At 37.6% G+C, this 25,087-nt stretch overlaps 1 protein-coding gene across 1 annotated transcript in view; it reads right to left on the reverse strand.

Annotated features, from left to right (window-relative positions):
* Positions 1-6,424: 6,424 nt before the first annotated feature.
* Positions 6,425-25,087, reverse strand: part of GLIPR1L2 (GLIPR1 like 2) — a 39,401-nt gene continuing 20,738 nt past the window's right edge. The window contains exons 4-6 of the mRNA XM_058568767.1: positions 19,771-19,856; positions 7,495-7,521; positions 6,425-7,412 (exon numbers count right to left, since the gene is read on the reverse strand). Coding sequence (XP_058424750.1) covers positions 7,093-7,412; positions 7,495-7,521; positions 19,771-19,856 — 433 coding nt within the window. The 3' untranslated portion in view covers positions 6,425-7,092. The remainder of the gene's footprint in view (positions 7,413-7,494; positions 7,522-19,770; positions 19,857-25,087) is intronic.

Genomic DNA, 25,087 nt, shown 5'->3' on the forward strand with positions numbered 1-25,087 from the left:
ATATATATCCAGAGGAATACTACTCAGCCATAAAAAAGATGAAATCTTGCCATTTGTGACATCATGGATAGACTTTGAGGGTATTATGCTAAGCGAAATAAGTCAGATACAGAAAGCCAAATACCGTATGATTCCATTCATAAGTGGAAGATAAAAACAACAACAACAAAAAAAAAACACATAGATACAGAGATGAGATTGGTGGTTACCAAAGGGGAAGAGGGAGGGGGGAGGGTGAAAGGCGTAAAAGGGCACATGTGTGTGGTGACAGATGATAATTTCTCTTTGGGTGGTGAGCATCAGATGCAGTCTACACAGAAATCAAAATATAATGATGTATGTAAACCTGAAATTTATATAATGATATCAACCAATGTTAGCTCAATAAAAAAAATAAACTTAAAAAAAGAGTTTAAAAAAAAAAAACAAGACAGAACCTGCCCTGAGGCGTGCAGGTAGCTGACAGCCATCAGCTGCAGCACCTGTGGAATCTGCTACAGCATCTCAGCCAAGGCTATACTCTTCCTGGGCAACCCCCGTCAATGACAGCATGACAGCCCTATTAAGCCATTTCTGCCCAACACGTACTTCTCCCAACAAGAAAGATCTCCACAGGGGATTTTTGCACCACAGCTCCCCCTTGTGTGGGCTGAGATTTTCTCAGTTGCCTTGCAGTCTGAGCCTCTTCCAACTGAATTTCCCAGGTGTCAGATATGCATTGTAGAAGGCTTTCCCTACCTACTCCTGCTCTCCCAGCCCCTTGTGTGTGTGTCTGTCTTCCAATAAAACTTTATTTATGGACACTGAAATTTGAATTTTATATAATTTTCATGTGCCACAAAATATTCTTTATTTTCTTAAAATACTTTATTTTAGAATAATTTTGATTTACAGAAAAATTGTGAAGACAGTACAGAGTTCCCCCGTACTCCACACCCACTCTCCCCTATTATTAACATTTTACAGTACATTTGTCACATTTAATGAACCAATTTGGATACATTGTTATTAACTAAAATCCACACTTCAATCAGATTTTCTTATTTTTCACTTAGTGCCCGTTTTATGTTCTAGGACCCCATTCAGGATACCATATTACATTTAGCAGTCTTGCTTCTAAGCTTAGACTTCTCTTGGTCGTGATGGTTTCTCAGGATTTCCTTGTTTTTGATGACCTTGCCAGTTTTTAGGAGTATTGGTCAGTATTTTACAGAATGTCCCAGAAGTGGGATTTGTTTGATGTTTTTCTCATGATTAGACTGGGATTATATGTTCTTGGGAAGAAGACTACAGAGGTAAAATGCCATTTTTGTCATATCATAGCAAGGAAACATGCTATTAACTTGACTTACCACTTGTTGATATTGACCTTGATCACTTGGCTGAGGTAGTGTTTGTCAGATTTCTCCACTGTAAAGTCACTCTTTTTTTCTCTTTTCCCATACTGTATTCTTTGATACCTCAATTTTTATAGGCATCAACTAATAAGTCTCTCATACTTCTAATTCTGTCTTGACATTGCATTCAGGAGGATCTGAACTGGCACAGTTGGTTTTGGTAGTGGTCCATGGAAGTGAACGATAAGAAATCATGATCTCTTGCTTAGTTACTGGAACTGAGCTAGTTTTCAGACTTGGAAACCAATGACTAAAGAAGTGGCTGAGTTCTCAGGAGAAAGTCACTAGTATGCACTTTAAAGATTTCCCTAGTACTTCACAAAAGAGACCCATGGACATTTACTTGAGGGACTATATAATTGAAAAAGGGAATATCCACACATTTGGGGGAACTACTGGATGCAGGATTTGAGTTGACATCGAGCCAAAGCATCATCATGGGGTCGAATGCAAGCAGGATCAGAGGGCATGAGTGAGCAGACAACCTAGACTTCCATTTCACCTATCTTAGTTATACCAGCCCCCTTTCTCAGCTCACACCTATGACTATATTGAAGAGGGTCCTGTACGTCCAGAAAAAGGTAATGAAAAAAAGCCAAATCTTAATCAATTGGTTGGCTCCACATGTGAGTGTAAGCTAAAAATGGACAATGGTTGCATTACAGCCATACTCGGGGATGGCCTTGAGAGACAGTGGAGAGGGAAAATCTTCAAGGTGGAGCTTTGAGTGGTGCACCTGGCCATCCACTTTGTAGGGCAGAATAAGTGGCCTGAGATGAGAATCAATATGGACACACAGACAGTAGCAAATGCCTGGCCAGGGGTTAGGAGTTCAGAAGGAAAAGGATTGAAAGATGAGAAAGAAGAAAGTCTAGGGCAGAGACAGGTGGATGGAAATATGGGAGTGTGAATGGTGTGTGGAAATGTTTTACAGGTTAATGCCACCTAGAGGAATTGAACAACCAAGTAGACAAAATGATCCAGTTGACATTAACTAGCCTTTGTCTTTCATCCACCCAGAATTAGCATGATGGGCAGAAATTTGGAATGCATGGAGGCCACAAATAGGTCCATTTGCATGGACTTACACTTATTAATGTTGATCTAGGTACCTCTATATGAAGAATCTACCAACAATGAAGATGAATGCTGAGTCCCCAACATGGCACTATTGTTTGAGGAAACCAACTGGCACTTGGTGGTAAGTTGACTACACTGGGCTCCTTCCATCCTGCAAAAGACAGTGGTTCATCCTCACTGGAATAGATACCTATTCTGACATCTTTTCTGGGTATGGGTTTAACTTTCCTGACCTCAGAGTCTTAGCCAACACCACCACATGTGGGTTTCCTGAGTGCCTGATCCACAGGAACAGAATACCACACAAGCTAGCATCCCATCAGATGTCTCACTTCACAATGAAAGATTTTCAGAAGGGGCGCCCTGACTCGGAATCCACTGGTTGGATTACACATCACTCCATGTAGAAATTTCTGGCTTGATACAGCATTGGGATGGTCTTTTGAAGGTGCAGCTAACATGCCAGGCTAGAGGCAATACTCTGCAAGGGTAAGTTGCCTACACGAAGACTACATGGGAGCAGGACCAAGGGGGTGGAAGCTGGAGTGGCCTAATTGCCATCATTCCCAATGACCCATTGGGTGACTTTGTGCTCTGCAAGCTTCGTGGTCCTGTTCCCCAAAACTGGCACGTTCTTGCCCAGAGACATAGCAAGGGTTCCTTTAAACTATAAGTTACAGCTGGATAGTTGTTTTTTTTTGTTTGTTTTGGGGTTTTTTTCCTGCACTGGTTAGTGCTATGTGGGGCAGACTAGTCACCAATGCTGTACTGTTCCAACTTGAGTGGTCTGAAGGTTAGTGATTGTGGTCTTCTCCAATGACGAGTTCTATCAAATCTATTTAATAAGGGGAATATCAATAGTACTCCTCAGATTTTAAATATTTTGAGAGATCTTGTCTAATACTGCCCATAATCATGCTTCCCTTACTCAGGTGGTATTTTGAATTTGAGTAGGCATGTGTTTTTGGCAGTTCCCTCTTTCAGGACAAAAATGTTGAATTTCTGCTATGGAAGAGAAGGGAAAGGTACTGTCCAATGCCCTCCCACTCTGTCCCAGCCCCCCACTAGTTTCCCAGCAACATTATATTAAATGATGTAGAAGAGGTTTATGACTATGCTAAATAATTGCAGGTCCTGCCCCTTCTAGAGTCACCTCCCCCATTGCTGTGTGTTGTTCCTTGTGAACATTCTGTAATCATTCCTGCTTTTCCCCAGCCTCCCTTTGTGTAGTGTCTATTACCACACAGCTCTATAGCTCATTGCTGTGGGAAACTGAGGAACTTACAGCAAACCCAACAATCTTCACCTTTATCTCATTTCAAGGAATAACATACTCGATCCTTGACCATTTAAATGGAGGACTCAAGATAGCATTGGATCACTAACGTTTTGTCTATTTATTGACTAAGTATACTGATTCTTTCACATTTTCTCAAGCCCTTAGCTAAACCGAGGGCAAGCAGAAAACAAACATGGCATCACACTATCATCTCTGTCCCCTTTATTATCCCAGAGTTTTCCCCACAGAGATTTATCCACATTGGATACGGAGTCTTTGTGCCACTTCCATTGGCTGCCATTCTGCACAACTGCTGTATTGACAATGTAAATGGACTGATGGATAGACAAGGCACAAACACTTGAGAATATCAAACAGGTTTTACTCATGTAAAGGATACAAAAGAATGTCAGGATATATTGAAGAAAGATCAGCAATGTTCTCCAGGACCGAGACGGTGCAACTTCCTAGTACTAAACTTCACTAGCAGATGTATGGTTGCAGAGGTTAAAGTATGAATAAATGAATGAAAGACTAGAAGCATATCTGTCTTCCTCTGGCCCATTCATATGCCGGAGCATTCCTACACATAATGCAGTATAGACACTTGCTGGAGATTACCTTACCAGGGCCAGGAGCATTTCAATAGTCTCAGAGTTTTACGATGAAGAACAGAATTCACAGTACTTTAAGGAATGAACCAAATGCTCATCCATCACTCCATACTATCTAGGCTAGAACATCCTGGTCAAAGTACATCCCTGAACTCAGTGCCATGGAAACAGAAGGGTAATTTTCCCAGATATCTCTGGGATTCATGCTAATAATCTCTTATGCTACTAAAGGAGTCAACCCATAACTTGTAATAAAAATAAGTATTCTAAGCACACATTCTAAGTATTCTAAGCACCCAGGTGTGGTTCTGGGAGAGCTAGAGATGATATTGAGAACAAAGATTTGGGAAATAAAATGTAAGAAGACATTCTGTTCCTCTGACTACATGATGATTTGAAGGACATCCACAGATTGAGTTTTAGTGCCATTATTGTTTATGCTGCTTCAGAATAATGAAAATTTTAATGAAAATAACATTATAGTAAGTATGCTCTGTCAACTGAATCAGTTACAGAAATACAACTAAAAATAACCTAAGGAAAAAAAAAACTTACTGGATGGAAATAGGATATATTTGGGAAATAAACGGTTCATGTGAAGGTTGGGATAAAACCAGGTATCAGAGACAACAGTCTTTCACTGCTTCTTTCTGTGTGTCTCATTCTTTCTTTCCATGCAGTCTGCTAAAGAGCATCAGAGCTTTACGTATTAAAACTTTAGCCACCCAGGAGAACCTGCCTTGAATATCTGTCTGGATCCCTAAACCAAAGACTATGACTGGGCCCAGCTGTTGTCAGTGGAACATCCCAAAACTAGAGAGACAGAATATCAATAACAAAATGATTGCTCCCGTGGTAACCTATGGATATGGAAAGGTGAGGAAAGGGGGGTACGAAAAAGAACGGGAGAACACTTTTGAGAAAAATGAGTTTAAGGAAATATAACAACATATCCAATACATCCATAATTTACATGTGTCCAGGGTAGAAATAAGCCTACAGCAGAGCTTCTCAACCTTGGCACTACTGAAATTTTGGACCGGATAATTCTTTGCTGTGGGGGCTGTCCTGTGCATTGTAAGATGTTTAGCAGCATTCCTGGCATCTACCCACTAGATACCAGCAGCACTTTCCTGGTTGTGACAATCAAAAGTGTTTCCAGATGTTGCCAAATGACCTGGGGGGGAGGTGGCAAAAGTGCCCCCAGTTAAGAACCACTAACTTATAGCAATCATATTCCATGACATTACCTGGAAAGTACATTGAAGAGTAGATGTAGAAGGGCAGAAGTTACATATACAGATATATAACAAGTTAGTCATAATGTGAATTCAACGTGGTATCATGAAGAATTTATACTTATAAATGCATCAGAAAGTTCAGAAATTAATTTGTTCTCAGTCCTAGGTTGAATGACTTCAGAGATCCAAAGTCAGTTTTCTCATTTAAAAAATGGAAGCAATATCAACTTCACAGAGTACTTTTGGGTATTAAATAATTATGTGAAAACACTTTGGAAGCTATGAAGTGGTATACAAATGTAAGATAATAATAATAAATCAACTCACTGTAGAGAACCAGACCTTTTTTCTACCTAAGGCTTTTTCTCAGGAGGCTGGGTAGAAAAGAGGCTGACTTCATAGAAATTATATATATAAAGCAGAGCTCTTGAAAAAAACAAAACAAACAAAAAACCAGAAATTATCGAATAGAGGATAGTTTAGGGCTTTTCTGTATAATTCTCATCTTGCCCCATTTAAGGATAGGCTTTTAATATAATAGAGTTAATAAACATAGAGTTTATACCATTTGATGTATTTTGCTATGTTAGGTATTTTTATTCAGTCCATTTATTAGTAGTACAAGTGGTAAGTAGTTAATTTATATTACTAATTTATGACCTTTTACTATATATATTGAATAACTACAAGTAGATAACTTTTTAAAAAATTATTTTATCACATAAATTTGGAAGCAGCCAGATTACTCAATCACAACTAATTAATTTTTGACATTTATTAGCCCTTGGTGGCAACAAATTACAAAGCCTAGTAAAGAATTACAGCAAGGCTTTAATGAAATATTAACATGAAGCAGAAATAACAAATTTGTCTCCTAACAGCATGTACAAGTACCACTTAAGCCATTCCAAACACATATACAACAAAGAAATGATATTAGATGCCTTGATATCACATGGAAAATACCACCACCACTACCAATAACAACTGTGATAGTAATGATAACAACTACAAAACCAAAAGTGATTAAATGGTTGTCCTGAACTTCAAATGGTCCTGAGCACTTTATATGTATAATCTTATTTAATACTCAAGAAACTTATTATTCCATTCAAAAAATATTTAAAACACAGAGACAGAAACATATTTAGGAAATGGAAATTCCCTCCTTTAGCAGGACAACATAGTGAAATGCTAAGATTAATGCGACTGGTCAAATCTTTTTTAGTATTTCTATCATCACATCTTTACCTGTACTTAGTGTCCAAGAGCTTGCCTTATAACACTTACTATAAAATACGTGTTTTCCCTTATTTGTTTTTCAAATTTAAATTAGTTGAATAGTAAGAGAAAGAAAGGAATAAAAGGTATTGCAATAGTGGTTTGTATGTATTTTTTCTTGTCAAAGCTCAGTGTTTTTGTTCTTTGTGGGTTTTTTGCCTTTTTTGTATTATACTTTTGTCCTATGACAGTGGCAAATCTTACTGCTCCTCTTCCTCTTCTTTTTCTTCCTTCTCTTCCTCCTCCTCCCCTTCCCTGTCCCCTTTCTCCTCATCCCTTTCCCTGTCCTCTTCCTCCTCCTCTTCATTTTCCTCCTCCTTTTCTGGCTCTACTTCAGACACCTCAGGGGTAAATAACATCTGTTCTTCCAGTAATATATTTGGAAACTGAGACTGTATTATCAAGACAACTGTGGCACATAGTGAAAAACATAGCATTCTCAGAAAGAAAATAAACAGGCACAGTGGATCACACACAATTGGCCGGGGCACTTCCCATCTTGGATACCAAAATTGGTAATCTGTAAAGAGAGAAGGAATTGGAAGCTGGATTTCACATAAAGTAGCTAAATTTTTCAAGAAATAAAGGACAACAATACATACATATGGCTTGGTCACGATCTGCATTACCTAGAAAGAAAAAGAAAGTCCACAGAGAATTACATAAAATATCTTTTCTCTAGAATATAGGATAATTTTTCCAACAACAATGACATCATTCTCCTAGTTCTTAGGCATCATGTCCTCATCTTTGATGTCCCCCCTCCAGCCAGGAGCCAGGCATAAAGTCAAATACATTCTCTTTTAGCAAAAGTCAGCCTGGTCTGCTAGAGAAAGCATGGAAGTATAGGAGTGAGGAGATGTGGATTCTAGTACTAACTCTGTCTCTACATCATCGTGTCACCTTATATAAGCCACTTCACTTCTGCCCTCTAAAAATTGTTCCAGCCTCAACATTCTAGGATTCTATAACATCTCTTATTTTCATCTCTCTTCCCCCCACCCCCAGATCATTCCAAATTAATCTCTGAATCTTCTCACTTTCCTCATTGAATTCTTATTTTCAGAAGCTTTCAGTTGCTCTTCATATCCTAGTTGGCAAAGTTAATTCTACAGCCTGGTATTCATCGCTTTTGCTATCTAGCTCAAGGCTCTTATAACACTTTTCAGGAAATAAATTTCCTTTCTCCTGCATGCCTGGGCAAAGAAGGTCAGACAACCATTCCTGGATTCTACTAGGAAGGAGAGTGGGAGGAAGAATGAGTTTTCACACACAGAGAGCACAATGGCAACCAACGGCTTTGTCCTGCAATGACACTACCCTTGGAGGAAAATTTTGACATCATTCTTTGGGCACCTTAGAGAAGAACTGATCTTCTGTTGGATCTTTGAGGTTATTTTAGCCTTCTGTGCTTGGTCTTATTTATTACTTCATATTTTACGTAATGATTTCTATTTATAGCTCCTTTAAAAAAATCTTTTACCATATAGTCTTTTTTTCTACTTCATTCTGTGTATGTGTATCTATTGATTGCTTAGTAAGAGCAATGATATAACTAGTTTCTTCTTTGCATCTTTCCTTTCTCATCACTAATTTTCACTAATGACATTCTTCTTTTACTTTTGCACTTGATTAAATGTTTAAATACATTTAATTTTACTTACAGTTCTATTGTTGGATTTATCTTCTTTAAATAATATCTTTTGGCCAGTGGTTATAAAAGAGGAGGAAATTAAGCGCATTTTTCTACCTCTTTTCTCCCAAGTTTTATTACTTATATCACTTGTATATTGCCAAAATTTATTATATTTACATTTTTCTTTGTAATTACAACCTTCAGATTTGTTTTAGTCTTTGTCTATCAATTAAGATTCAATGCTTCTGGGTAGTTCTTTCACTTTTTTCACTTAGTCCAGTTTTTCACTTTTCCATTCATCTCTTCTTTTTGGTGAAAGTCATCCTCTAGGAATTTACTGACCAAGTGTTCATGAGAACTATGTAGCACAAGTACTGCATGTTCCCACAATATTTGTCTATTTGCTTATACTTAAATAATAGGTTTGGCTGAATGCAAATTCTTGGTTGACACTTCTTGCATTAAGGACAATATAGGCATTACTCCATTGTCTCTTAGCATTGACTGTTATTGTAGATAAGTTTGAGGCAAGCCTGAATTTTACCCCCCAATGCAGGATTGCCAAATTACCAATGTGGCATTACTACCACACCAGTGTAAAGTTGATTCTATATTGTAGAGCTGAAACAGGGAACTAACTACCTTTCCGTGAATTCCTTTCTCTGTATAGCTTCAGCTTAGAGTTTGCCAATGAAAGACCTGCATGTGAAATTTGGAAGATTTAAGAGGACTGGAGACCATTATTCTCCAGAGGTGGTTGTTAGCCAGAAACCTGAATGGATGTGCAATTCAGTGGCTTCTTGGTGGAATGAGAAACTATCTGCTTTGCTGCCAAATGCTGAGACGGTTCGTGGGAGCTTTCTCCAAGATTCTTGATAATTGCAGCAATTTCCTGGTAAGCTTTTGAGAGCCACCTATTTTGGTGCTTCAGGCTAAGAGGTCTTCAATGTCTGCTTCCCCGACCCTTTCACTACAGTTCCTCTGCCTTTCCATGGCAACTTCTCTGACCTTTGCTCCCCTGGAGTTGACAGCATTCATGTAAGCTGTATTTCCTATGTGAAACACTATATTGTTGGGATACTTAGAGTGGCTGTTTTCCTGACTCAACCCAGACTGTTAAACTCTCTAATAAATGATCTTACATTTTTGCTTGGATGCTTAAAGGATTCCTTCTTTTCCTCTAACTTACTAGGCAATGTCTAAATGGTGACTATTTTTTTGTGTCACCTTTTCCTGGCACATAGTATGCACTTTCTTTTCTTTCTTTACAAGATTGTTTTTATTTTATTTATTTTTAATTGAAGTATAATTGACACATAACATTATATTAGTTCTAGGTGTACCACACAATGACTTGATATTTGTATATATTGCAAAATGATCACCACAGTAAGTCTAGTTAACATCCATCACCATACATAGTTACAAAACTTTTTTCTTGCGATGAGAACTTTTAAGATCTACCCTCTTAGCACCTTTCAAATATGCAATACAGTATTATTAACTATAGTTACCATGCTGTACATTACATCCCCATGACTTACTTATTTTATAAATGGAAATTTGCACTTTTCGACCCCCTTCACTCATTTTGCCCACTCCCTCAACTCCACCTTTGGTACCACCAATCTGTTCTCTGTATCTGTGAGCTTGTTGGCTTTTTTTTTTTTTTTTTAGATTCCACATATAAGTGAGATCATACAGTATTTGTATTTCTCTGTTTGCTTTACTTCACTTAGTATAATGTCCTCAAGGTCCATCCATGTTCTCACAAATTGCAAGATTTCGTTCTTTTTTATGGCTGAATAGTATTCCATTGTGTATATATATTTACATCACATCTTCTTTATCCATTCATCCATCAGTGGACACTTAGGTTGTTTCCATGTGTTGGCTATTGTAAATAATGCTTCAATGTACATGGGGATGCATATATCTTTTCAAGTTGGTGTTTTCATTTTCTTCTGATAAATACCCAGAAGTGGAATTGCTGGATCATATGGTAGTTCTATTTTTAATTTTTTGAGGAACTTCCTACTGTTTTCCATAGTGGCTGCACCAACTTACATTCCATAGTAGGCCTTTTAATGCTTAGATTCAAGAATTTCCATTTCTGAAGTTTTTTATTATTTCTTTAAATATCTAGATATCGATCTACAGCTTTATTTTCTGTTCTATTACTCTGGTTCTGTTCTTGAGAGCTTCCAATTATTTACATCCTGAATCTGGTTTATCAGTGCATAGTTATAATTTTCTCCATAATCTTTTAAATTCCTTGCTTGCATTTCTCAGGCATGCGCTTCATATTCCTTACTGCGTTTTCCAGCACTTTTGGTTCCTGTGCTGTTTTCAATGTGATCTTCATTTCTGTAACAGTTCTACTTTCCTCTTTCGCATTTTTCCTATGCTCTACCAGCAGTTTCATCTTCTGTTGTCTTGCCATATTTTCCTTGACCTCTGTTTCTTTGCTTTGATATCTTGTTTCAAGCTGCTTCATCAAGTTTTTTTGAAGACAGTACATCTGTTCTCATTTTTCACCTGTTCTGTGGCAGTATTATTCTGGTGAGCACATTTCTTTTGCCATTTGTTTGTGTGCTTTTCCATTTTTCTTGGAGTTTTTTTGTATAGATCATGGACTGGTCTTTTTTAGTATTATTGTATTAGTTCAAATAGTTGGGTAACAAATCACCACAAACTTAACAGCTTAGGACAACACACATTTACTATCTCACAGCTTCTGCGGTCAGGAGTCCAGGCACGGCTTGGCTGGGTTTTCTACTTCAGGGTCTCACCAAAAAACAAAACCAAAAACAACTTACTGGAAGGACTCACTAGCAAAATAGAGATGACAAAGGAAAAAGTCTGTGAACTTAAAGACAATAGATCAATGCAAATGATCAAATCTGAAAAACAGAAAAAAGTTTAAAAAAAAATGAAGAGAGCCTCAGGGAAACTGTGGGACAACAACAAAATGTATAACATTCATGTCATCAGAGTCCCAGAAGGAGAAGAGAAAGAGTGTGGTGTTGAAAAATATATGAAGAAACAGTGGCTGAAAACTTCTCAAGTTTGGAAAGATATAAACCTACAGATTCAAGAAGTCGAGCATACATCAAACAGGATAAACCCAATGAAATCCATGCTCAGACACATTATAACCAAACTGCTGAAAATCAAAGATAAAAAAATTAATAAATAAAATCTTGAAAGAAGTTAGAGAAAAATAACATTACCCATAAGGCAGCAAGGAGTTAAATGACTGTGGATTTCTCACAGAAACCATAAAGGCCAGAGGACGTGGCACAATATTTTTGAAGTGCTAAAAAGAAAGAACTGTCAAGAAAAGAATTCTATATCCAGCAAAAATAACCTCCAGAAATGACGAAGAAATAAAGACATTTTCAAATGGAGGAATCCTAAGGAAATTTGTAGCCAGCAGACCTGCTATAAAAGAATTGCTACAGTAAATTTCTCATATAGAGGGTAAATGATACCAGAAGAAAACCTGGAACATCAGGAATGAAGAGAGAGTCACAAAATGGTAAACAGAATAGACTATCTAGGTAAATATAACACACCATTTTTCTCCTCTTGAGTTACTTAAAATATATTTGAGAGCTGAAAACAAAAAGTTTAACATTGAAGGCATTTTCAGCATACGTAGATATAACATGTAAGATAACTATAGGATATATAGGGGAGGGTAAAGGGATCCATATGGCGGTAAGGTTTCCACATTCCAATAGAAGTGATAAAATATTGACTCTAAATAGACTGTAAAAAGTTAAGTATGCATGTTGTTACAACAACTAAAAAAATTATACAAAGAGATATGTTGAGATCACAATAGACAAGTTAAATGGAACACTGAAAAAGTTTGGTTTTTTTTTTTTTTGTGAGGAAGATTGGCCGAGCTAACATCTGTTGCCAATCTTTCTCTTTTTTCCTTTTTTCTCCCCAAAGCCCCAGTAGGTAGTTGTATGTCATAGTTGTACGTCCTTCTAGCTGTTCTACATGGGACACCGCCACAGCATGGCTTGACAAGCGGTGCATAGGTCCGCGCCCAGGATGCAAACCGGTGGACCCCAGGCCGCCGAAGCAGAGTGTGTGAACTTACTGCTACACCACCGAGCCGGCCCCTGAAAAATGTTTAAATAACTCAAAGGCAGGCATGAAAAGGGAAATACCAATAAAAAACAGAGGGAAAAAACAGAAAACAAATAAAATGGTAGACCTAAATCCAAATACATTAATAATTTTATTAAATGTAAGTGGTCTAAATACATCAACTGAAACAGAGATTGTCAGAATAGATTAAAAAACATGACCTAACTACACACTGTCTATAAGAAATATATGTAGTTTTTTGTTGTTGTTGTTGTTATAATTTTTATTTATTTATTTATTTTTCCCGCAAAGCCCCAGTAGATAGTTGTATATCACAGTTGCACATCCTTCTAGTTGCTGTATGTGGGACGCGGCCTCAGCATGGCCAGAGAAGCGGTGTGTCGGTGCGCGCCCGGGATCCGAACCCGGGCTGCCAGCACCGGAGTGCGTGCACTTAACTGCTAAGCCACGGGGCCGGCCCATAGCTAGTTTAAAAATAAACATAAATGAACAGAAAGCTGAAGTGGCTATATTTACATAGAAAAAATAGACTTTGATGTAAAGAAAATTGTCAAAGATAAAGAGGGACATTACTTATCGATAAAATGGTCAATTCAGAAAGTGTAATAATTCTAATTGTATGTGCATGTAACAACAGAATTTCAACATATATCAAGGAAAACTAACAGAACTGAAAGGAAAAATAGAAAAATCTACAATCATAGCCAGAAACTTCAATGTAGTTCTCTCAAAAATTGATAGAACAAACTAGATGGAAAATCATCATGGATATAGAAGGACAACACCATCAACAAACAGAAACTAATCGATATACCCAACAATAGCAGAATCACATTCTTTTAAAGCACCAGTGGAATACATACCAAGGTAGAACATATCTCAAGCCTAAAAACAAACCTCAAAAAATTTAAAAGAACTAGAATCCATATACAGTATGCTCTCTGACCAAAATGGAATCAAACTAGAAATCAATAACAGAAAGATAACCAAAAGAGCTTAAAATACCATTTACAACAGCTCCAAAAAATTGAAACATTTTTGTTTCATTTTGTTAGAGGTAGCTCTAACAAAACATGTACAGAATCTCAATTCTGAAAACCACAAAACACTGATAAAACAATACTCCAACAAATGAAGAAACAAATTGTGTTTATGGATTGGCAGACTCAATACAGTCAATATCCATTCTCCCCAGAGTGATCTATAGGCTTAATGCAATTTCTATCAAAATCCCAGAAAGACTTTTTGCAGACACAGACAGGTGTATTCTAAAACTTATATGGAAAGGCCAGGCACTAGAACAGCTAAAACAGTATTTTAAAAGAAGAGTAAAGTAGGAGGAATCACTCTACCTGATATTAAGAGCCTATTATATAGCTACAATAATCAAGAGAGTGTGGATTGGTGGAGGGATAGACACATACATCAACGGAACAGAATAGAGAACCCAGAAATAGACCCACACAAATATGCTCAACTGACTTTTGACAAAAGTGCAAAAACAATTCAACGGTGAAAGGATAGCCTTTTCCACAAACGGTGATGGAATACTTGGTCTTCCCTGTGCAATCAATCAATCAAACAACTTCAGCATAAACCTCACATCTTGTTCAAAAATTAACTTAAAATAGATCACAGATCTAAACGTAAAACTGAAAAACTTTTAGAAGAAAACACAGGAGAAAATCTTTGAACTCTGAGGTTAGGTGAAGAGTTCTTAGGCATGATAACAGAAGAACAATCTGTAAAAGAAAAAAATTAATAATTTGGACTTTATAATTAAAATTGTTGCTTCATGAAAGACACTTAAGAGAATAAAAAGACAAGCTACAGACTGGGAGAAAATATTTGAAATCACATATCAGTCAAAGGATTTATATCTATACTATATAAAGAACTCTCAAAACTCAAAATAAAATAAACAGTCCAACTGAAAAATGGGCAAAGGATTTGAACAGACACTTCACCAAAGAGGATATAATGAGGGTAAATAGCACATGAAAAGATGTTCCACATCAGTAGCCATTAGGAAAAGGCAAATTAAAACCAAAATGAGATACAGTACACACAAATGCAAATTAAAACCAAGAGGAGATACCACTATACTATTTTAGAATGGCTAAAGTAAAAAATACTGACAATACCAAGTGCTCATGAGAAAACAAAGCAACTAGAATTCCTATACATTCCCAGTGGGAATGCAAAATGTTACAGCCACTCTGGAAACCAATCTGGCATTTATCTATAATGTTCAACACATATTTACCATATGACCCAGCAATCTCACTTCTGGGTATTTATCCTAGAGAAAGAAAAACATATCCACACAAAAACCTGTACACAAATGTTTATAGCAGCTCTGTTCACAATTTCTAAAAACTGGAAACAACACAAATGTCCTTCAGTGACTGAATGGATCAACAAACTGTGGTATATCTATGTAATGGAGTACTACTCAGCAAAGAAGGAACAAGCTATTAATATATACAACTTGGCTGAATCTCAAAGGATCATGCTGAGTGAAAGAAGCCAGTCTTCAAAGGTTACAAACCATATGATTCCATTTATACGACTTTCTCAAAAAGACAAAACTAAAGTGGCGAAGAACAGCTTGGAGGTTGCCAGAGTTAGGGGTGGGAGGAGGGTGTGACCGTAAAGGAATAACACAGGGAAGTTTTTTTGGCAATAGAACTGTTATGTATCCTGATGGTAGTGGCGATAACATGAATTTATACATATCTTAAAATTCATAGAACTTTAAATAAAATTTTAAAATGATAGTTTTACACTTTATAACATTATTTTTACTTTTAAATGCTATCTTCCTAGCTAGACTGTAAGTTCAAAGAAGGCAGGAAGTATGTCTCTCTCCTTATCATTTTACCCCCACTTTTATACCAACTGTATGGTATAAAATCTGGCATACAGTTGCCACTAAATAAATATTTGTTGATTAGCTAAAGGAAAGACTCTTTATTGGTATTTTAAGGAAAAATTAGGATAAACTTTGTTGGAACTGACCAATAAGATGCTATTTTAAACTGGAAATTCCTCAACCAAGCTTTTTGACCACAACATATTACCCTAGATATTTCTACTTCTTCACTTTCCATTCACTTTCAACCCATGGAAATCTGGTTGCTACCCTACTATTCCTCTGACATCTCTCTCAGGTTCCTAATGATCTCTATATTGCCAATTCAATGAGCACGCTTTAATGAAAGGGTACACTAGGGTACCGTCTTTTTGTCACTCTCCTACTGTTTCCCCCATTCTCTTTCAGTATTTCTCATTGTTTTTTCCTAGGATTCCATTCTCAGTATACTATTCTTCTCTCTCTATGTGTTGTACCAGCTGAGTTCTTCCTTTTTTATATTTTTAGTCTCATCTATATGCTAATGATTCTGAAATACAGCCCTAATCTGTACCTTAAGTTTACTAGTCTTATCTGCTCAGATGTTAGTCTTAATATCTCAGGTATTGAAAGCTAATAATGATCAAAACTGAACCCATCATCTATTTGTATATAATTCATATCTCAATAAATTGCCATTGACCATTAGTCACTCAAATCCCAAACCTGACATTTACATCAGACTCTTTTTCTCATCACCATATTAAATTAGCCTCCAAGACTTGCTAACTTTGCTCCATAAATATTAATTAAATTTGTCTCATCACCTCTATTTCTCTTACAAATACTCCAATATGAACCTCATCACTCCCTGGACTATAACAAAAATCTTCAAACTGATTTACTTTCCCTGATTTTGTGTTCTTTTTTAGAAATTTTTTAAAATTTAAAAGAATCTCTAACTTACAAAAAAGTTGCAATATAGTACAAATAACTTTTATTTTGAACCATTTTAATGAAAGTTGCCAATCTGATACCTCATCATCCAAGAGTACTTAGTATTTCTACAAACAAGGACATTCTTTACATAACCATAACACAACCATCAAAAACAGGAAATTAACATTGTTACATTACTACCACCTAATCTTTAGGCCTCATTCAATTTTTGCCACTTGTGCTAATAGCGTCCTTTATAGCGAAAAAATCATGTTCGGAATCATGCATTGCATTTAGTTTTCATGTCTCTGTATTTTCTTCAGTACGAGATCATTCTTCATTCCTTATTTGACATTCACGATCTTGACATTTTTGAAGATAACAAGCCACTTACTTCATAGACAAATCCACAATTTTTTAAACAAATCTGCAATTTAGCCTGGGATGCTTCCTTGTGATTGGACTAGGTTATGCATCTTTGGTAGGAGTGCCACAAGTGATGCTGCGCTCTTCCCATTGCATCCTCTCAGGTGGTGCAGGGCTGTGGTTCTGACTTTTCCCACTGCTGACGACGCTCACTTTGATCACTTTCTTAGGGTGGTGTCTGCCAGGTTGCTCCATTGTGAAGTTACTCTTTTTCCCTTAGTGATTAAGCATTTTTTTTTTTAAAGATTTTATTTATTTATTTTTTCCCCCAAAGACCCAGGAGATAGTTGTATGTCATAGCTGCTTCTAGTTGCTGTATGTGGGATGTGGCCCCAGCATGGCCGGAGAAGCGGTATGTCTCTTGCCAGGGATCTGAACCCGGGCCGCCAGCAGCGGAGCTCACGCACTCAACCGCTAAGCCACAGGGCCGGCCCTGATTAAGCATTTTATGGGCAGTTACTTTGGAACTATGTAAATACACTGTTCCTCATCAAACTTTTAATTTAGTCGGTTATTAAATTATATTAGTATGAATCATAGTTTGTTTTATCCAATGAGTTAAAATCGATTTGACCAGTGACGCCCTTTAAGACGGCTTCTGAGTCCTCCTGTGTCCTTTTTATTACATTTCCCATCACTCTTGAGCACTTCCTTCCTTTCAGGTATAAAAAGACGTTCTGAGTTTATCTTATATTTTCTCTGCCCCAGCCCTGGAATCCAACCTTTCTCCAATGAGCCTGGTTCCTTTGCGTGCAGACTAGAATTTAGAAACCAAGACGTGGGGGCTAGTTGTGGGCATTGCTTTGGGGGTGGGGGGGGTTACTGCTCCAAGGCCATCTCAGAACTGGGGAACATATGTATGTACACACATACATATATAGATATTCATATCTATGTTTATTTATATTTATTGAAATCCTTAAGTTCAAAAACCTCTAATTCCAATTCATAACATGATTCATGCTTGGTTTCTTCCTTTACATATTTGTACTCCATTCTCTGACAGTGAGAAAATTGGCTTCCATTATCCTTAATCTATTTACTCATTTGATCAATGTCCCAGTATGCTTCCAATCTCCCATCACTGCCTCTACTCTCCCCTAAATGGGTGCCCCCCTTACCCTGCTTGGGCTCTGAACCACACACCAGGCTGGTAGAGTTGCTAGATTTAGCAAATAAAAATATAGGAGGCCTAGTTAAATTTGAATTTCAGAAAACAACAAACAATTTTTTAGTACAAGTATATCCCATGCAATATTTGGGATATACTTATACTAAAAATATTTTTCATTTATCTGAAATTAAAATTTAGCTGGGTCTCCTGCATTTACTCTGGCAACCCACAGGCTGATCTTCCAGTTGGACCCCCTCCTATCCTCCTCAGACTCTGAAACCCAGCTTTGGGCTTCTCCAATGTGTGGTTTCCCTACTTAGTCCACTAGGGCTCTGATCTCTCCCATGCCAGGCCACCGCCCCCACATTAAAGCCTTCCTCACCTAGTTTGGACTCCGACACCTTATGTGAGGTTGCCCCTAAACATGGATGCCCCCTTACCTGCTTGGGTTTTAATACCTCTAGCCAGGTCACCGCTATATGTGAATCCTCTCCTCATTCTGCTTGGGCTCTAACAACCAGTGCCAGACGATCCCTCCATGGAAGCCTTCCTCACCTGCTCAGGCTCTGACACTCTGCACCAGGCTTCTCCCTCCCACCCCATGCTGATGCTCTCCTCACCTTGCTTGGGCTCTAACAACCAGTGCCAGACGATCCCTCCATGGAAGCCTTCCTCACCTGCTCAGGCTCTGACACTCTGCACCAGGCTTCTCCCTCCCACCCCATGCTGATGCTCTCCTCACCTTGCTTGGGCTCAGACACCACATACTGAGCCACCTCTGCACGGACATCCCTTCATCCTGATGTGTCTCTGATACTCCAAGCTGACTCGTACACGGACACTCACTCCACTCCACAAGGGCGCTAAATTCCAAGGCCATACCCAACATGGACACTGTCCTCAGTCTGCTTAGGGTGTCTCCCCATGTCCACTGCACTGTGTATGCATCCCCTGTCATCCTCCTGAGGCTCTAACACGTCACGTCTGGCTGCCCTCTGTGTGTCGGATGCCCACCACGTTCTGACCTACCTAATGGCTGTAGGACTGAACTACTCAGGAAGCGAAAGAAGCGGGGCAGAGGAAGAGCAAGACTTTGCGTCTTGATTCAAGCGAAGCAAGGGCAGAAATGTCAGGGTGGGTTCACCCCCGCAGTGGTGTCAAGCTGAAACTGTCCACTAGTTTCTTTAACACAAAAGCTAATGTGTCCCATACTTACTGTCTGGATTTATCCCCTACCACATTCCTCTGAGCATCATATATTCCAGGTAGAGTTATATTTTTGAACTATATGCACTTATGTTTGAAAAAACTAAAAGAAAAATTTAATCAAACATAGTTTCTACTGTTATCTTTTGAATATTTGGGGGGGGAACTAAAAGAAAAAGGTATTAAACATTTGCTACTTTACTCCTTTTTTCTTTATAAATATTTTGGAATAGCCTATCCTTTAGAGCAGTCATTCTCTAACAAGCTGCTATTTCAGGAATTAGTTGTGAAGGCTTTTCAGGGTATAACTGTTAGTTCTCATTCCTTCTTTCCAACATTCTGGTACGTCCTTAGGGGCAGGAAGAGGGGTGAGAGAGGGCAGAAAAGGCTGTACAGTTTAGAAAAATCTAAAGATGATCCTGTTTCAACCCTCCTTTGATAATATAATAATACCATTCTGATCAAAGGAACAATATTAACATGACAATGAAAAACTAGTGTTCAACACTTCATTTTTCTTGTCGTCCAATGCATTATGGATTTTTTTCATGTTTAAGTTATTTTCTTTATCTTACTGCATAGAAAATCTGTGCATCTGTCATATCTGCTACATTGACTACAAATTATTCCTCGTTTATAAGGCCTTCTCGTCAGAGTTCCTCTACAAAAAAGCAGAAAAAATTTAGTTAGAAAAAGTCTCAAATTTTGTTATTTAAATAATATGGTTACCAATTTTTAGTTAGTTTATAAAGGTGATTTAATTAATAAAATGGACTCAGGAAGTACTTAAATTGAAGATGTAATCTTTCCCTTCTTTTTTCCCCCAGAAAACAGTCTCTTCTGAAACTAATTCCCATGTCCTTGAAACAAAATATTGTAACATGTCCTTGAAACAAAGTATTGTAATTAAAGTATAAGTAAGTTTTAAAGCTTCTTTCATTTTAGTTCGCAGCAAAATTTTCCTTTAAAAATGGATGTTATAGAATGTTTTATAATTAATTGCTTTCTGATTGGCACAAATGTATAAAAAGTTCTACAGAAATGATATATTAATTATCTGAAGAGTTTGCAAAATCCTGAAATACCTATTGTCCCAAAGACCCAGCTGCATGGATTAGTTTGAGGTCTACATGAAAAATACATAAATATATAAACAAGCAAATAAATTTAAATGGGGTTTACAACATTGCTTTAATCCACTGTACAGAGCAGAGGGGAGAAGTGAGAAATTATTCCATCAATTTCCCAGGGCTTAGTAAGAAAAAGAGGCCCAAAAGTAGATGAATTGGGAAGCTTATACAAAGAATCTAGGATAAGAAAGATAGGGAAGATAGGTGGGGAAACGATATTTTTGAGTGAGGAGAGAGTCATTAATCCTGGTCATTTAAAAAGGATTGCTTATTTACTCAGTGTGCAGTTGGAAACTATAAAAACAAACATTAGGTATCTATGTCTCTGGTTAGGCCACTCTGGGCCATCTAGAAGAATGGCAAACCTAAGAAATACATATTAAAAAACCTGAATATCAAATTCCTGAGTCATATCTTATCAGAAGTTTTTGGTGATACCCAATAAGGCATCTAATACCCTTGAATGGCAAGCTTTCCCGTCCATCAAGGATATCCAGAGGTGTGTAGTTACTCTCACTTCTCTAATTTCACTGTTCCACTAGCAAACCATTTCAAGGAAGAAATGCATTTTGTTTAGATCCCAGCCAGAAGACTAGCCTTCCAGAATTCAAGAACTGATCTAGTCACCTTTACCTACATCCTAGTCTACTTTTCGTGCCCTAACCCTTTATCACTGGAAAAGATGCCTCCAACACAAAAGCAGAGGTTATCATGTCCTAAGACTGCAGGGATGGAGGACCTCTGCCCTTGTACCTACACAAAAAGCTACTCACTATAAAGACTGCCTTTAAAACCTGGAGCCTACGCCAATCACCCTGCGATCATAATGTCTGATAACTGTAGCCTCGAATAACTCTGGAAAGGCAAAAAAATAAACAAATACATCAATCAATCAATCAAAATAAATTCACACTGTGCTAGAATACAATGGGCCCTCTTTTTCAAAGATCTTAATTTCATATCACTATTTATATTAGATAGCCAGAAATGCCAAGCTAACACTCTCCCATGTCAATCTTCCTCTTCTTCGAGTTTCTAAGAAGCTTAACCTAAATCAGCTTGAGTCTGAATCTACAGTACAATTCCACAACTGCCATTGGAATTACTGGGCTAGATTAGGAGGAAACAATAGATAAGTATCTATAACCAGCAAAGTGTATTAAAATTTTACAGCTGCCCTGGCAGCACCTGAAGAAACGAATGAAATTCTCTATCTTTAGGCATTTGCCTTTTCCAAAAAGCAGCCCAGTGGTTCACTGAGACCAAGTCAAGACTCTGAACATGGTACTCTGGAACTTTTCATAGACTCATATCTGGCCATACCTTCAGTATATTGCCACCTATAGGACATGTGTCCAGGTCCTAAATAAGGACATGTTGCCTGGGTGGCTGAATGGGTAACTATACCCATGTCCAACCCAAAGTCCCGTAGAAGACCATTATTCAAATTTTATAATAGATCTACACTGTTCCAGAAGGAGAACACAATTCCGGTGGTGATGGACACTTTCATCGCCTACACTAGACCCACATATGCCACCACTTTGTTTATGAAGGAGGTAATCTAGCTCTATGGATTGATAATCCAGCAATTACAATTTGTAGCAGATTCTTCTCTTCCAAGTTCTCCATGTACAGATTCACAGTCTGTACACTGTCCATAGAACAATGGTCACAGCACATCAAACAGATGTTGACTTTTCCATCTCACACAGCCATAATAACTAGAGCACCTACAATAACTCCTTTCAGTTTCACTACTTCCGTTTATCATTGAGAAATACTACAACGTTGGCTTCTGGCTCATATCTGGACATCTATGGTTCCCAAGAAGATTTAAAGAACCCTTCCCAATAAGCTAGAGAAAAATACAATACAATAAGCAGCAAGAAAGATTATCTTTTAGAGATCCTACCTGGCTCTTTTTCTGATATATCTAATATGTTTATTTTTGCCAAAACTCCATGACTACTTCCCAGAACTATTCAAGGTCAAGGAAAGCATGAATCCTGTTGTTTTCTGCCTCAAATTATCCATCTGTGCAAAGCTGCCTTATTTTATATCAATGTCTGTAAGACTCAGTTGGTCACATCTCCTCCCTTTACTTTCACATCTTGTAGCTACAAGACTAGGGATCACAGTTAAGCACCAACAAAGCTCCTTTGAGGTTGATATTATTTAGCTGTACCATCCTCTAATTCTCCTCAAGATACCATCCTCCTTCTGATCATAACTCCTTATTCACTATGGCACTTGGCTCACCCCATTCAGTCAAAATTGTGCCATTGTCCCAGAATTTGGGACCTAGATGATTACAATATGCTTATGGATGATTCATCCAATACTTTGGTCTCTCTGTTACCGAATGTCTTCACCATCACAAAACTTCCCAATACTCCGTAACTGTCACTTGTAGCCACACTCTGGATCTTGTTATCCCCTAAAACTGCTCCACTTCTGAACTCACAAAATCACGCATTTCACTCACAACTGCAACCTCCCATCCTTCCAGGTTACTCACTCATTTACTCTTGCTACACTTGTCCATTAATTTCACTGGTACCACAAGTCTATTTTCTTCCTGTCCATCCTATTGTCTATTCTCTATCCAGCTTAGGTCTATTGCTTTGCATATTCTCTAGCTAAAAACCTGAAACTCTCTTGCACTATTTCCCTTTACATCCACCTGACAAAACCCCAGTGTGGGAAAAAATGAAGGAATATTAATGTCTGCATGCTCCATGTCTGCTCCACGGCTGCTGGAGAAAAATCATTAAATTAGGTAGAGAATCTTTCTATGGTTTCCTAGTCAGCTTCCTCTCTCATTTTCCATAATAACTATTTCAAACCTTCCCAATCTTCAAAATTCCAACTCCACTGTCTCCTCCTTTATTATCAGGACATGATCTGTCCTACTTCACAAAGAAACATAATAGCCTTTAGATTGGAACTTAAGAAATTTTCTGTCACTAAAAATGACAAATGTACCTACCCCCTCTTTCCTTCCTTTCCAATACAACTGAAGAACTGTTCCTCCTTCTTTTTACGGCTAATCTCTTTAATACCCTTCCATCTTCTCAGGGACTTGTACCTTTACATGTACTCTACCTTTATTCTTTATAAAGGGTTACTTTTATTCTGTATTAGATCCTTCATGTCAATATTTAAATATGCTCACATCTTTCCCATTTTAAAAACAAAACAAAATAAAAACAACAAAACCATCCTCAGTTCATTCCAACCTAGCATCACTTTCCTCTACTCCACAGAAATGGCTCTTCCTATGTTCATCAGTGAACTTCTCTTTAAATTTGATATTTTTAAGTCCTTACTTTGCTTGACCTCTTAGAATGTGAAATTTTGGACTACTACTTTCTTCTAAAAACATTCTTTCTTTCCCTCTTATCTCCAATGAGACCATACTCTTCTGTGTTTTTCTCCTACCTGTCTGGCCACTCCACTTAGGTCCTCCCTCCCACTTTATCTTCCTCCCACTGCCCTTGAATGTTGGCATGACACTCCAGAGGTTCTCTTTCTTCTCCTTCATACTCTCTCACTAGGCAATCCCATCTACTCCCATGATTTCAATTACCATATGTATTCTGGCACTCCAAATAATTTGTCCTATGCCATGCCTCACTCGTGAGTTTCTGACCTATGTGACCACCTGCTTATTAACCATCTCAAAGCAAATATTTCACAGCCAACTCAAATTCATTATGTTCAAAGTGGAACTCATCACCTTCCCTCCCTAAAGGTTCAGTGTTCCCCACTGCAGTTAATGGCAATACCATTCATGCTTGAGTCATAAATCTGAGAATCTTCCTTGACTATTTCTTCTCTCTCATTGCTTAAAACAATGACAAATTCTGTTATTTATACCTTCTAAAAATGTCTTAAATACTTCTCCAATCTCAATCCAGATATCTCTTGTTGATGTAAAAGTCAATAAATAAATAAAAGTAATACCCGTAACATTTGGTGGTATACAGTAGAAAGGAGAAAGCGGAAAAGGGCAACCTAAAAGTGGAGAAATGTCTCCATTCTCCACTTTCCATCTGTCTCCCCAAAGATAACCTCTATTAACATCATCTTATGATTCCCTCCGGAAAGTTTTTCATAAAAATTCTCAGTACTTATATACTTGTGATAGAGACTGCTAGCTGTCAATCTAAATATCTCTTGAAATACTGAAATAGTATTTTATTTTGGCACATTAATGGCTAGCCTCACTACATTCCTAATTTCTCTTTCAACGTAGATGTGATCAATTTTATATCCAATGGAATGGAAGTGGCAGTGAAGCATCATTCCCACCTGGGACTTTAGGAGATGGTCATGCTGCCAACATGTTTCTTTTCCTATGCTATGAGCTTGAGCTAGCTCATATCTGTGACCTGGATTTGATCGTGCTGACAAAGACCTTGTCCTCTGGGGATAGTGAAGAAACGAGATAGGAGCAACCTGGGTCTTTGACCAGTGGAGCAGAGCTACCCACTAAACTGAAATTTCCCACTTCTATCTTATTGAATCACTACATTTTCTTTCTTTCTTATTTTTTTGTTGAGGTAACACTGCTTTATAACATTATGTAAATTTCAGGTGTATATTACTATATTTCAATTTCTGTGAATCACTATATGTTCTGGTAATATTAGCTGCTATAACAAAGAGGCCCAATCTTACTTATTATTATTCTGCATCTTACGTTTTCACCTAACAAGTGAGATCTTTCCATGTTGATACACAGAGAAAGACATTA

Source organism: Diceros bicornis, chromosome 25 (assembly GCF_020826845.1).
Source record: "Diceros bicornis minor isolate mBicDic1 chromosome 25, mDicBic1.mat.cur, whole genome shotgun sequence".
In the NCBI taxonomy this organism is placed as follows: Eukaryota; Metazoa; Chordata; class Mammalia; order Perissodactyla; family Rhinocerotidae; genus Diceros; species Diceros bicornis.